Raw genomic sequence first — 16,017 nt, forward strand, 5'->3', positions numbered from 1 at the left:
AGCGCCAGACCCTTGGTGCCCGCCTCTCCCAGCCGCTGCAGAAGTATTGCGTGAGAAACAGTGTCAAAGGCGGCACGGAGATCCAATAGTACCAGAGCCGCCGTTTGACCCGCATCTGGCACTGCGCGCAGGTGTTCAACCATGGAGAGGAGTGCGGTCTCAGTGCTGTGCCCAGCACGGAAGCCATTCTGAGAAGGGAGGAGGGAGATTGGACGGTAATTCTCGAGTTTGAGAGGGTCCAGTGACGTTTTTTTCAGGATGGGAGTGGCGTGAGCTTGTTTCCATCTCAAAGGGACTTTACCCGAAGAGAAGGATAGATAAGGATAGATTTATAAGATGACGAATAGGGGGTAAGCAGAAGGCAGCTGAGTCTTTATGTTGGGCAGGTCTAAGTGGATCCACAGGAGATCCAGATTTCACTTTAACCGCCAGTTTATCAAACTCCTCCTCCGAGAGAAATGGAAGTGTCGATAAAATCAAATTGGTACATGAAATGGGGACCAGGTCCTCACTTACCAGCGTAGTACTAGGGAAGGAGCGGTAAATATTAGTAACTTTTTCCTCAAAGAAAGCCGCGAGATCCTCGCAATGTGATAGTGAACAGATCTCGGGCACTGAAACTCTATTAGCAGTGAGATCTTTCAAAACTTTGAAGATCAGCTTTGTTGGATTGGGGCCAATACTAAATTCCTGTGAGTAATAAGCTGCTCGAGCCCTGCAAACCGCTCGATGATAGAGCTTAACTTTCGCAAGATAAAAAGTTTTCAGTCCCACCTCATAAGTCTTGCGCCAAGCTCTCTCTGCTTGTCTACAAGTAGCTTTCAGAAGCCGTAAGGGATCATTATACCATGGACTGGGTTCTGACCGGCGGCTCTTACTCCAAGCCGCAGGGATCACGGCATCAAGGGCTTTAGTAACCCAGTCGCAAAAAAGGGTATAACCGGACTCAACATCCTCAAACGGGCCCAAAGGAGAGGACTCCAGGAGATGGTGAAAATCCGCAAGTTTAAGTTTTTTCCAAGGACGTCTAAGAATTCTTCTGTCAGATGTTTTAAAAGGATGGTCCTTAGTGGTAACCTGAAACTCGATCAAATGGTGATCACTCCAAGCTATAGGTCTAGGCAAACTGACCTTGACCGCACTCAAGTTGGTAAACAATGGGTCCAGAATATGGCCACACTCATGCGTGGGATGGAGGATCAACTGCGGGAGCTGAAGAGCCTCTAGGTCTGCCAGAATGCCACAAATCGCTGGAGTATCAGGGGCATCAAAATGAAGATGTAAATCCCCAATGATGCTAAAGTTGGCTGAGGCTACCGCAAGGGAACTGACACGTTCAGGAAGCGCTTTCCTAAATAGTACATCACTGCCTGGCGGTCTATATATCAACAGTCCAGATAGGGTGAAATGATGGTTGATTGTAATAGCAAAAAACGCACATTCACAACCAGCTATGTCCATAGGTTTCCAAATACAGGGATAGCAGGACTTAATAGCCATGGCAATACCTCCACCTCTGGAGTTGCGATTAAGCGTAATAATAGCATATTCCGAAGGAAGTGCTAGATTAGGTATGGCCGTGGCCTCGTCCTGTAGCCAAGTTTGTCATACAAAATATATCGGGAGATTCCGGAGGTAACAAGTCCTGGATATCCTGGTAATGTTTGGGCAAGGACCTGACATTAAGATGCCAGATTTTTAAATGAGAAGTATGTATAACGGGAGTGGCAGACAGGGAATCCACTAAGCAATGAGGCGTCATATAAGCTAAAATAGGGGTAGGGGAAGGAAATAAGAACTTACCGCAAGAACAAACATAAGGGCCACAAAGTGGATATAAAGGAGCGTGCGTACAAAAAGTAGTCAAATTCCGAATCCTAAGAAGATCCTTCCTGGAATACTTGAAATCCATCTAATTAGAGTCCAGCCACGCCTAACGCCTCCTAAGCGCTGACGAGCGCAGACGGGCAGGACTTTGGCACGACTCAGGCGCAGTGAAGGCGCGCCCGCTGCGCGTCACCGCTGCGCGCTGAAAAGAGTGCCTTAAGTAGGCGGATCACGAGCTGCAAGAGCGCTAGAACGCTCAAAGATGGCGCCCTGAAATGTCCCCTTCGCTCCCAAGATGGCGGGCGTAGTAGCAGATCCCCGGGACTGGACCCGCTAAAACAGCGGTGCTTTTACAATATTATGGTGCGAGTAAGTGGGCAAGAGGCAGCAACCATAAAAACAGGGGAGAAACCAAATAATTCCAACTCAAATACAAAACGGGAAATTAAAAAGCGTAAGGCGCTTTAAAAATGCGCGGCAAGCGCTGAAATTCTGCGTGGCGAGGGTACCTAGTCCAGGCTAGCCCCCAGGTCACAGACGCCTTTAGTAGGCGGATCACGAGCTGCAAGATCGCTAGAACGCTCAAAGATGGCGCCCTGAAATGTTCCCTTCACTCCCAAGATGGCGGGCGTAGTAGCAGATCCCCGGGACCGGACCCGCTAAAACAGCGGTGCTTTTACAATATTATGGTGCGAGTAAGTGGGCAAGAGGCAGCAACCATAAAAACAGGGGAGAAACCAAATAATTCCAACTCAAATACAAAACGGGAAATTAAAAAGCGTACGGCGCTCTAAAAATGCGCGGCAAGTGCTAAAATTCTGCGTGGCGAGGGTACCTCGTCCAGCCAGTCGTCAAGGTAAGGGAAGATGTGGATGGCGCTCATCCGGAGATAAGCAGTTACCAAGGCAAGGCATTTGTAAAGACCCTGGGGGCTGTAATTAACCCTGAAGGGCAGAACTGTGAACGGGATATCCTATCCACTTACCAAGAACCAGAGGGAGCGACAATGAGAAGGGTGGATTGGAATGTGGAAATAGGTGTCCTTAGGTCAAGAGCAGTCATGAAGTCGCCTTGCTGTTGCAGAGGAATGATGTCCTGGAGCGTGACCATGTGGAAATGCTTTGAAAGAATGTACTTATTGACGGGCCTGAGGTCGATGATGGGCCTGAGGGACCAGTCTTTCTTGGGGATAGCAAAGTATAGGGAGTGCACCCCTTTGCCAAGCTGGTATTGTGGCACAGGCTCTATGGCCCCTTCGAGCATGAGCGCTTGTACTTTTTCTTGGTTACTGAACACTTTGAGAGAAACAACGTGCTAGACGCCTCCCAATCCAGTTTCCTCTCCAATCACAGACCCGAGACTGATTGCTGCCACTGACGACATCTGCACCCTACTCAAAAAGGGAGAATCAGCGGCCCTGATCCTCTTTGACTTGTCCCCAGCATTCAACACCCTATCCCACCATACAAACAGGAGACTTCACCACATTGGGATCCAGGGAGATGCACTCAGATGGATCGCATCGTTCCTCACGTGACAAACTCAGAGAATCCACCTCCCTTCCTTTACCTCTGAACCCAAGATCCCCATCTGGGGCATCTCTCAAGGTTCATACCTCAGTCCCACCCTCTTCAACAGGACACCTCTAGCTGCATCGTCAGAACCCACAACCTCAACATAATATCCCACGCCACCGATACCCAGCTCATCCTCTCACTCTCAGCAAGCCCCACCACCACGAAGACCAACTTCCACAACTGCATGAAGCATGTCGCCGACTGGATGAAGGTCAACTGTCTGAAGATTAACACTTTGGCAACACCAGCTCCCCTTTGAATGGCCCCCATGTGGAACGGCACCTGGGGGCCTGCCGAACTCAGACCCACTCCCACACCGAAAGACTATGCCCACAACCTCAGCATCATCGTGGACAGCAAACTCATCATGAAAAGAAAGATCAATGAAGTCTCCTCCACCTGCTTCCACACTCTCTGCATGCTCAGAAGAATCTTCACATGGCTTCCCAATGGCACGAGAAAAAACATCACTCAGCTCTAATCACCAGCTGGCTGGACTACAGCAACGCACTGTACGCAGGAAACAACAACAAACTCATGAGAAGACTCCAGACAATACATAACTTTGCAGCCAGACTCATCCTCAACCTGTTCAAACGGACCCACATCACTCCACACCTTATGAATCTTCACTGGCTGCCCATCCAGAAAAGATGCCAATTCAAGATACTAAGGCACGACTACAAAGACCTCCATGACCAGGGACCAGAATTCATGAGCCACCGCCTGAACTTCCACCAATCATCCAGAAACCTTCGCTCCGCCTCCCTCGCTCAGACACCAACATCTGCCATTCCTTCCCCTACCTTACATAGTCCTGGAACGGACTTCCCCTCCACCTCAGGCATCACCCTCGCTAGCGGACGCCAGGAAGAGACTCAAGACCTAACTTCTCGACTGAGCCCAGCAACCAAGCACCTTTATGCACTCGCAGGTAATTAGCAATGCTTTACAAATACTGATTGATTGACTGATAGGTGGCGCAAGTGTTTGCGGGGGTACTTTTGTGTCGGAGCAGTGAGTTCCAGGCAGTAAACCTGCTCTGCAATGGAAGAACCCTTGATCCAAGATGATCTTTTGCACCAGTGTGCAAGGAACCCCTGGAATTTTCCGGATACTGAACAGAAAGCATTTCAATGAGGAAGTCATCCTCCTCAGGGATTGGATGAAGGTCTACCTTGTGGAAGGTGGCCACCCTGTGAATAACCTCATGATAAGAGGTGGGTCACTGCGTGGGGGTAGCTTTGCAGGGTACAAATCAGGGACATTGTCTTCGGGGGTGGGGTGACAACATTATATGCGTTCCAGGAATCATCTGGAGGCTTAGGGGTCATATAAAGCCTTATAAGCGAGAAGAGGATCTGAAGATTTACTCCCTCATAGGTTGAATGTGGAGAATCCTCTGGAAAAGGCGGTGGAAGTGGTCTATGTGGCAGTGGTGGTGGAAGAAGAGGTGATGGTGGAGGAGGAGGAGGAACATGGGGTGATAGGGTAGAGGACTGATGCCCCGGTCCTAGTGTTTCCTCTACTTTGCAAGTGGTAAGGGCTCCAGACTGAGGTGTTCCTCAAAGGTAAGCTTTCATTTGTGAAGAGGCTCCTGTACCTTTGGTTGTGTTTTTTCCAAAAATCTTGCCTGTTTAGGGTTGAATAAGAAGTATTTTCTGCCGACCGTTCAACTCCTCCTTGAGGCGCTGAAGAATAAGGTGGTCGTGCTCCTTGGAGTCCGCAGAGAAAGGAGCTTTCATTGGTCGAAGTAGGTTTCTGCTTAGAGGAAAGCTTCAATGCCGAATGTTGTTTCTGCTTTGAAGAGGCCTATGGCGCCAGCGTCGAGGGAACCTTTGGTGTCAAGGGAACAGTAAGTGCTGAGGAAGGCAGCCATACTCACGGTCAATGTTTTCAGGCATTGGCCTGGCTGAGGATGCTGATCTTTGGTCTCAGAGCTTGAAAGAGAACTCGACTCTGGGCTGGAGGTAAGTGGCTGGTCAGTGGAAGGGGGCTGAGCTTTGGTTTCTCTAGGACTTCCTCGTGGAAGATGTGTGGGGTGTCATCATTGTGTTGATGCACCATCGTGCACCGAGCTAAAGTCAACGATCGCACTGGTACCTGAGGGTCTTTTTGGAGCAGTAGATGAGGCAGCGGAGCATCAGGTCTCGTCGTGGCCTGGTGATAAGCCAAGAATGCAGATCTGGTGATGATCTGTCCACAGGTACGAGTGGCACAGTGGCCACTACTGAAAGGGAGTCCCTTCTATCATGATCTGTGAATTCTCGAGGTCGAAAGCTCCAAAACGAGGAATTGAGGAAGTCCCTGTTGCAGAACTGACAGAACCATGAGAGAGGCGAACCAAGTGCAAAAAGCAATCGTCTCTTGCCAACGAGAATGGAAAAACCAAATATCCTCGATGACAAGCACCACGTGGCGTTGACCCGGAGTTTTAGCGATGCCCGTCCAAACCAGATGGCGGAACAAAATAATCTAACTAGGGAGCAGATGCCCATGTGCATTACTAGTCATAGGAGGAGCCACTATACCTTGTGACTTGAAAGAGTTCTTTGAAGAAATACAAGTTTCACACGTCCAAGCCCAGCACTAGATGGCAGGAGTATGCAGAGCATGTGTATCTACAGCTACACAGGCCACATTCTGTATGTTATTCTCTATTTATTTTGCATCTAATGTTGTTAAATTAACTGTTTTGTAGTTATGAAGTATTCATTTAAGAACTGTAATCAACCCATTCATTTTAATATCTGCAATTGGTGCAACAAGTACACATCTTATGTGCAATATACAAAACAAATCTCCTTTTAAATTTGTGCTACCTATTCCCAGAATGGTTAACATATGGCATCTCCAGACACGAATGCCAGGCTCTCCAAGTCACAACTGCATTTTGGGATTCATTCTGATTCATCAAGTACATTTTATGTTGAAAGGAGAGGGAGAAATGCTCTATTTAATATATCTACTTCCCGGATGCTTAATTCATAAACTCCAATAATACCATCTCAAAATCCATCTCCAGTTTGTGATCAATATATTTCATTTTAATGACAGTTGTCACTTGACTAGAGGCAAATAAATGCTGCAGGACAGACTGGGCAGGATTGGTTCCATCCACCCCAAAGATATCATACTTTAGAGTTTATTTAAGGTTACCTAATAAATAATAACTTGGTTTAATGGGAGAAAGGTCTTCAGCTAAGTTTTCCGATTCACACAGAATCATCAGCTCCAAATCCCCATATTGCCTTTGCCCATTTAAGTCTTTGATAATAAAAAAAAGAGGAAAGACTGGGGAAGTACAAACGAAGGAAATATTTTGAAACCGTTGTACTGCAACTAGCCCTGTTCTAAATGTTATTATAGTACACCGATCAAGTTGAGAGCTTTAGGGCTCCCATGTTGATGGAATATAATTGTTGCCACTAGTTTTAACCCTTTGATCTTACTAATGTATTTCTTAATATTAGAAGTCTGTGAGGCTGGTCTGTTACTCCAGTATTTATAAAAATTTGGTGCGCCCAAACCACTGTGCTTTCTTAAGATATCTTCTTTGAAATTCCTGGAAATGTGAGCGTCCAAAGAAATCAAGAAATACTCAAGCTTCTTTGATGCTTTACTTGGGGCTGAAGTTTGTTCCATAAAACCGGGAAGGATATCCTCCAGTAAGCTTAAACTGCTGAACACCTCTACCACTGAAGTATCAAAAAGGAGTAACTTGGCTCTCCAAATAAGAGTGCCCCAGTAAACAAGACACTACCAGTAACCACTTAGAGTTCCAGGATTTCAAGAAAATAACTCACAACTCCAAGTGCCCCATTCACAAACTCCTCACTTTGGGATGATTGTGACAGTCTGAACGGTAGATTTCAAGGAACAAATGGAGGATTTATGTCTTTGGCTGAAGAAATGGGTGTAGAAAAACACATCTTGGGTTAGCAGTAATTTTTCATAGACACTGCTTAATACAATGGTTTTGATTACAAGAATTAATAGTAAGCTTATACAAAATTAATAATCAGAAAATTAGAAACAAATATACAGAGTTGCAAGAAGGCCTTCACTGTTCTCTTGTACTGCACTTTGAAAGAAAAATTTTGCAGTTCCTGTGCCCAAAAGAATAAAACGTTTAGATACAAGAAACACTCTTACCAGTTAAAAATATAGCAAATCTAGTGCTGATGTGTTGGATCACTAGGTTCAGCAAACACGTCAAGTCCTCAAATTTGGGAGGTGATTTGGAATCACACTGGTGATAATGAAGAATCTCCACTATGTTGGACTCTTGGTACGACTTTAGCATCAGTTCCTTTTTCTTAGCAACATAATCCACCCTGTTTGGAAAGAGATATATATTTTTAAATCAATAGTGTTTGAATTACAAGTGGCTCAGTACAGTACAAAGTAATCAGTTGTCTAAGATGTGATAAACATTGTTATGCATTCACTTGCCAATGCCAGGTATCAGTTTAACTTGCCAACTGCTAGTGCTTAATCTGGGAAAAAGGAAGTGCCAGGGCCCTTCTCAAGATGCAACTGCAGCTTGCATAACCCATTTCCTCTGCCAGCTCTGCCAATGCCAGTACCAACACAACTACCAACCACCACTCTCTAACAAGCGTGACAACTCGGACTATTCCAGGCCACGCAAAGTTATTAGGATGGCCAAGGCGGCAGGTATTATTCATTTTTAATGTATAATAAATTATTAAACACTTTTGTTGTGCTCTCCCCAAAATTAGACTAACAGTGCCACCATGTAGTTGACTGTCATAAGTGCTGGTGTTGAGAATTAGGTGCCGGTGCCTAGCACAGGCAGACACCAGCTCAATTTACACACTGTCAACGGCTGTCTCCTTCAATACACTATAACAGAAAATTCTCATTATACTTAAACTGTGCTCCAGTTTTTGTGAATCATTTTACTAAGTTGCATGCCTGTCTTTGATGTTGGAAGCTGGACCGGAGGTGACACTAAAAGAGAAAGCTACTCCTTTAACATTCTGGCTTCTGTGAACAGCAGTAGTTATGAACATTACTGTAGAAATGCAAGATACTTACCTTTGGTAATGCCTTTTCTGGTAGAGACTATCTAACCACAGATTACTCACTTTTTGAATACCCCTAGATCTCAGCCTGGATCTAGAAACTTTTGTATATCAATGTCCTCTAGCATCAATAGGTGATGTTGTGCTACCTCATGGTTCCGCGTGCGACTCCATCTCGTGCGGCTGTGATGTCGGCTCACCTACATATACGTCACCTACTCACGCTGGTGTCAGTTTCTTTCTATCCTCCACCCATACCAACAGACGTTCAGCCATAAAAAAAAACAAATTCAATGTACATGTTAAGTATACATTTTTGTGTGTGCAGAAATTCGGAATGGTAAATTAATATTCACATAACCTCTATGTAAGTCCCTTCCACAGAACCGTGAGGTGAGGAATCTGCAGTTAGATAGTCTCTACCAGAAAAAGTATTTCCAGATGTAAATAACTATTTCTTCTAATAGAGACTTTTAACTGCAGATTCTTCACCTTTTGAATAGATACTACAGCAATACCTCCCAGGTGCTGAGTCTCTGGATTGCCTCAAATTAGGAAATCTTGCAGGACAGACCAGGAGAAATGCCCCTCTCTCCTGATCTGACTATCTAAACAATAATGCTTGGGTGCACGAGTGCAAAGATTCCCACGTTGCAGCATGACATATCTAAAAACCAGTTTCCCCCTAGCCAAAGCAGTAGTAGCAGCTTTTGCTCTAGTTGAATGTGCACACAGTCCATATGGGGGCTATTTCTTTGCCCAACTATAACAGATCTTAATACACAAGACAGTCCATCTAGAAATTGTTCTTTTTGCACTGCCTCCTCCTTCTTTGCTCAGGAGAATCCAACAAAAAGTTGTTCATCCTATCCAAATTCTCTCCAAATAAGAACTCTCTTGGATCACAAAGATGTAAAGATGATGGATTGTTCCACATGAAAGGGCGTAACCACCTTAGGACGGAAAGTCACTCTCGTTCGCAGGACCAACATATCAGGGAAAGAGGAAACAAAAGGAGGAACCGACGACACAGCCTGAGGTTCACTTACTCACCTAGGAGACATTACTGCTATAAGGCACACTATTTTCAAAGAGTCAACATATGCAAAGAACAACTGAGCCTATGCTCAAAAGGTAAGTACATTAGATAAGTTAACACAAGGGTCTTGGATGAATGGCACTGGAGGAAGAAAAATTAGTCCCCCGGAGAACCTCTTTGCTATCTAGCAATTTTCCTATTCACAGGTAGGCAACATCCTAGTTTGGCTCAAATGCCTTTCAGGGAATTTTTTGGGCCTTGATAAATGGAATGAGTGGTTCTTAAACCTGCCCAGGCTGGTGGACTTTTATGAGAATGTGAGAATATTATTAGGTTGAGCCGAGCCAGCGCCTGCACTGCTCTGCGAGGCATGTTGTATCCCGAATATTTTCTTGAAGCATCTCACATCTTTTCTATTGGCTCCTGTTAGTGCCCTTCCTAAATGCCTGCTTTTGATAGGTGGATATGCTTAATTAGTCCCGCCTTTTGGTATTTCGGATCCTCGCAGCCGACTGCTCATGTTACGTGTGGCCTTACTCTTTTTTTATGTATGCTCCTTCCTGGGCACTCTTTTTTTTTTGCTTTCCCTCGGCTCATGTATCAGCACTGTGATGTGCTTCATGTTTTGGACTGTAAAGCGATTCCATGCTTAGCTGACGGCATTAGGTTTGTTCCCCAGCTCATGTAACAGCACGGCTCCTGCTTTACCAATGCCACGCTTCATGTTTTAGACAGTAACGCGATTCCGTGCTTAGCTGACGGCATTAGGTTTTGCTCCTCGGCTCGTCTTTGGTCCACTTGCAATAAATCCAATCAATCGCATGGATTTATCTGCCTCCCATGGTATTGGGTCCCCCTTCTCAATATGATGAACCCCACCCACCACTACACCACACATCTCACACTGCCCACCTCCCTAAAGTGTTCACGTCTCCTGGTCTGCCACTGACAGCTGCACCCCTCTCTTTGTTCCTCTTCCTCTTCTTCCCTCTCTTTCTGTCTTTCTCTCCTCACTTGCTGAAAACTATGACTTCAACAAATGGCTTTTACCATCTCTTTCCTCTCCTTTCCTTTATTTGTTCCCCTGCGAAATGAATCCAAAAAAGAAAGAAACACTTAGGCCGCAAATGTCGTCTTTTTCTGTCATTTTTCTATTCCAAAGTGCAGGAAAAAAAACAAGACAGAGTGGTTGCAAAGTGGCAAGACTGTTTTTATTCACAACAACACACAAAAGCGCCACTTTACAGAGTTTGCCAGTAAAGCGCAAATTTTGTTTTCTCATCTTTTTTTTAACAACATTGTTTTACCCGGGTGAGGAAGTGCATCATTCCTGGAGGTACTGCAATACCTGATTGATGCGCAGAGTGGAAAATGTGTTCAATGGGATCCATATCAGCTGTTTTCCTTATCTTAGTTTATCAAATGTATACCGCAGCTCTGTTGTGTGACCCAAAGTTAGGTACTAGTCCAGTGCGAGTCCTCACCCAAAGATTCAGGAAGTACTGACCCGGCAGTTTGTGCAAGTAAGCACTAGAAGAAGAAGAAAAAGAATAAGTGTAGGAAAGGTAGGCAACTTTTAGGCAGTAAACCAAGGAGAAACTGCCCCTGCTGGGGAGGGTTCCCTAAGTGGTCATGGTGAAGCACTACATAACTATAACATAGGGGGTGTGGGAGGTCCCACGCCAAATCTTGAGGAGCACCTGAAGGTCTTAGCCTTAAGAATATCAAGCTTTACTCAGGTTTGAATCTGAAGGTTTTTTATTCCAATTGAATCATGGTAGTTGTATATTATAAGTCATATAAACAACCGTGGATATGTCATTTGTGTCGACATTTGAGTTGTCAAACTGTGATTGATCCCGTAGTTAATCCCAATGCATTTCGGGACATAGCTTCCCTTCATCAGGGGATCTAAGAGGAGATAAACATCGTGTTAGGGGGGGGGACCTCATCTCGATGTTCATGTGCAAGGGGAGAAAGTGAGTTACATCGTTTAGTGACATAGCATGCGGCTCGGCGAGTCAAAAGTGTGGAAAGAATATAAAACAAAGTGCAAGTAAAAGATTACGGGCATGCTGATTTTACAAGGTAAACAGCTGAGTGATGTGATATTAGTGAAAGTCGGCAAGGGACGTGAAAATAAGATCATAGAGAGCGGGAGTGCTGGTGAAATAATCAAGCGTTGATGGGAACCGGCGAGTCTACGTATGAATATAGATCACCATATTGTGATGCTGACGTTAAATGAGTCGGTGACTAGCGTGTTATATGAAGATTAAGTGCGAATATCAAAAATAAAAAGAAGAAGAGACCCACATAAGTGCAGATTATACAAGCCGTGCATAGAATCTGGTGCAGAGTTCCTGGTGGGAAAAACTCACCCGAAACCAAGCGTTCTACGAGTAATCTGGCGTTTCCGCGTTCATAGGTGAATAGTGGAATACAGCAGCATACAAGGCGGGTAATAACGTAGAAAACGGACTCACAGGGAAACTACGTCAGTCCAACATAAACATAGGACTCAGAATGATAACATGAAAAACGGACTCACGAAAGACGTTTCATTCAAATAGACATAAACAAAAGGCTCAATCATAAGTCAATCCATATTGCAAATGTAAGTGGAACACATAATAACAATATATCAACAGATAAGGTGAACTGAGTTAGAATATAATTATCTGGAGTGAGTGAAATAAAAGGGTGGATAAAATGTGGTGATATAAAAAAGTGATATAAAAACTATGATAGGAGATCAAATGATGAGCAACGGCAGAAGGAAAAGAGATTAGGAAGGTAAAAGGCAAGTGTTGAAAACAAAGTGATGGGAGTATTCGAGATTCAGTAAAGATGGAAAAAGAGCATGATAAACATAGGAGAAAGATATGTTTATAAGAAACAACTGTATTCTGTACGATCATTTAGTCCAGTAGGTTGACAGGAGTCCAATATTTTCATCCATATTAGTTCACGTTGCAATAATCTCTTGCGATTATCAACCCCCGGTCTCATGGGCACAACCTCCAGTGCAAGGAATCTCAGCTGGCTGATGTTGTGTGAAGCTGATGTGAAATGTGCAGCTAGAGGAGATTTCAAATTCTTGGTTCTGATAGTACTTTTATGTTCCGTTAAACGGATTTTCAGTTTTCTCTCAGTCTTTCCCACGTATGGTAAACCACAGGGGCATTTTAGTAAATACACCAAATTCATGGAGTCACATGTAGCGTTGGTTTTAAGGTGTATTATTTTGCCGGTGCGGGGATGATTGATGGAATTGCCTCTGATTATATTATGACAGTGGCTGCAGTTGTGGCATGGTTTAGTTCCAGAAAAGGTTTCAGCTCTGTGAGGCGGAGTATGTTCTAACATATTTTTTAGGTTCTTCGCTCTCTGGTAGGCAAACAATGGAGTGCTGTTGAAAATTCCCTGGAAATCGGGTTCTAGTTGTACCATTGACCAGTTGTGTAAGATGATCTTTTTGATATTTGGGCTGTTTGAAGAATATTTGGACACAAATACAGGTCTCTCAAGTTTTTTCTGACGAGTACTCAGCGTTAAGAGTTCATCTCTGGTTTTTGTCTTTACACGTTCTTGAGCAGCAGATAGAATCATGTCAGGACTCCTGTCAACCTACTGGACTAAATGATCGTACAGAATACAGTTGTTTCTTATAAACATATCTTTCTCCTATGTTTATCATGCTCTTTTTCCATCTTTACTGAATCTCGAATACTCCCATCACTTTGTTTTCAACACTTGCCTTTTACCTTCCTAATCTCTTTTCCTTCTGCCGTTGCTCATCATTTGATCTCCTATCATAGTTTTTATATCACCTTTTTATATCACCACATTTTATCCACCCTTTTATTTCACTCACTCCAGATAATTATATTCTAACTCAGTTCACCTTATCTGTTGATATATTGTTATTATGTGTTCCACTTACATTCGCAATATGGATTGACTTATGATTGAGCCTTTTGTTTATGTCTATTTGAATGAAACTACTTTCGTGAGTCCGTTGTTCATGTTATCATCAGTCCTATGTTTATGTTGGACTGACGTAGTTTCCCTGTGAGTCCGTTTTCTACGTTATTACCCGCCTTGTATGCTGCCGTATTCCACTATTCACCTATGAACGCGGAAACGCCAGATTACTCGTAGAACGCTTGGTTTCGGGTGAGTTTTTCCCACCAGGAACTCTGCACCAGATTCTATGCACGGCTTGTATAATCTGCACTTATGTGGGTCTCTTCTTCTTTTTATTTTTGATATTCGCACTTAATCGTCATATAACACGCTAGTCACCGACTCATTTAACGTCAGCATCACAATATGGTGATCTATATTCACACGTAGACTCGCCGGTTCCCATCAACGCTTGATTATTTCACCAGCACTCCCGCTCTCTATGATCTTATTTTCACGTCCCTTGCCGACTTTCACTAATATCACATCACTCAGCTGTTTACCTTGTAAAATCAGCATGCCCGTAATCTTTTACTTGCACTTTGTTTTATATTCTTTCCACACTTTTGACTCGCCGAGCCGCATGCTATGTCACTAAACGATGTAACTCACTTTCTCCCCTTGCACATGAACGTCGAGATGAGGTCCCCCCCCCCTAACACGATGTTTATCTCCTCTTAGATCCCCTGATGAAGGGACGCTATGTCCCGAAATGCATTGGGATTAACTACGGGATCAATCACAGTTTGACAACTCAAATGTCGACACAAATGACATATCCACGGTTGTTTATATGACTTATAATATACAACTACCATGATTCAATTGGAATAAAAAACCTTCAGATTCAAACCTGAGTAAAGCTTGATATTCTTAAGGCTAAGACCTTCAGGTGCTCCTCAAGATTTGGCGTGGGACCTCCCACACCCCCTATGTTATAGTTTTCAAGTCATTCTCTATTAGCTGGAAGAGATACACTCTTGAGGCGCCCAAAAAAGCAGCAAAAATCGTTCTTGATTTTACCCATTGGAATACGTTCTAAACTTTCGGTGTGCCACACCACCACTTCATTTGAAGCACTACATAACCCACAAGAAATCCTGACTAGTTAGGCAACTGTTAAGAATGAGATGGCGTATCCTCAGCTAACAGAAAAGAGAGTGAAAAGACGGTGGTTGCTACATGATGTAACCCCTCACTTTCAAACAGCAGACAGGCAAGCTGAACACAAAGAAGCCTGTATGTGAGCACCTTCACCTGTCTGAAGAGCTAAAGCTGTGGTTCCGGGAACTGACAGCTGTTAATAACCTCTGCTGGCTGCATTGTCCTTGGCATGGTAGTCTGACTCCATGTCAAATAGCAAACTAGGGGCCCCTGAAACTGTTAGTTACAGAGGGGTTACTCTAGTTGTGGATAACCTCTTTGGGTAGGCTGGGGGTCTGACTAAGACAGGGTTAGCTGAGGGGGACACCTCTGATGCCAAAACAAAACGATTGGGAGGGGACACTAAAGAGTTAGACAAGGGACATTTTAAATTGGGTCCTAGCACTGTTGAGGTAGGTCAGCGCCCCAGAGGGAATGAGCTAGACAGGAAGATGTAAGGCATAGAAGGCCCTGCAATAACTCAGCCTGTTTCCTTACTCTTCCTTGCCTGACAGCCTAGGAAGACTCTCCCAGGTTTGGCTGAGTCTCCTGCCCTGTGGGCTTGGGAGGGGTGTGGGGGGCCTTGTGTAGGAAACAGGACATTTGTTGCAGTATCCCTCAAGGTTTTGCCTGGTTTTTGATGCAACTTTGACAGAAGTGTACTGGGTCTCCGCTAACAATCTATACAATTGTTTGCCCAAATGGCAACATCTTTAGCACCCTCTGTAAGTCTCTAGTTAATGGTACCATGGAACCTAAGGCCTGAGGTGCTAAAGAGAGTCCCTAAGGGCTGCAGCACAAATTGTGCCACCCTAAGGGACCCCTCACCAAACACGTGCAATACTGCCATGGCAGGCTGCGTGACTTGGTGGAGACAAAAGAAAAAACTCGACATGTCCATGCCCGTAAAACTGCAAGTAATATTTGAAAGTCACCCCTACAGCAGGCTTAACAACTCAAGCCAAGGAGCTGAATATTACATGTGCGGGCATACCTGCATGAGCAGATATGCCCCTGTGCTGGTTAGTCCAATTGCTGCCAGTACAAGTGACCAGGGAAGCCATTTTAGAATATGTGCTAGACACTGGTGAAAACGAGTTCCCCAGCTACATGATGGCTTCAATGAAAATAGGGAAGTTTGGCATCAAACATCTTGTATTGGTAAACCCACAATGATGCCAGTATTGGACTTATCAATACATGCACCCAGAGGGCACCTTAGAGTTGCCCCCTGAATAGCGACCAGCCTCTGGTGTGCCAGCTGACGGGTTTCGGACAGCCTGCCACCTGAGATGTTGTTCTGCCCTCCTAGGGTGAGAGCCTTTGCTCTCAGGAGGCCCATAACAAAAGCCTGTCTCTGTGTAACAGGGTTATGCCGACTTGCCACAGGAAGTGGTCATATAAGGGGCAT

The 16,017-nt window shown here is 44.6% G+C and overlaps 1 protein-coding gene across 4 annotated transcripts in view; it reads right to left on the bottom strand.

Annotated features, from left to right (window-relative positions):
• Nucleotides 1-16,017, bottom strand: part of TASOR2 (transcription activation suppressor family member 2) — a 1,020,110-nt gene that overhangs the window by 41,865 nt on the left and 962,228 nt on the right. For all 4 annotated transcript variants that reach the window (XM_078677333.1, XM_078677324.1, XM_078677320.1 and 1 more), the window contains one exon: nucleotides 7,560-7,741. In XM_078677333.1, the coding sequence (XP_078533459.1) occupies nucleotides 7,560-7,741 (182 nt within the window). The remainder of the gene's footprint in view (nucleotides 1-7,559; nucleotides 7,742-16,017) is intronic.

Source organism: Lissotriton helveticus, chromosome 1_1 (assembly GCF_964261635.1).
Source record: "Lissotriton helveticus chromosome 1_1, aLisHel1.1, whole genome shotgun sequence".
NCBI classification, from domain to species: Eukaryota; Metazoa; Chordata; class Amphibia; order Caudata; family Salamandridae; genus Lissotriton; species Lissotriton helveticus.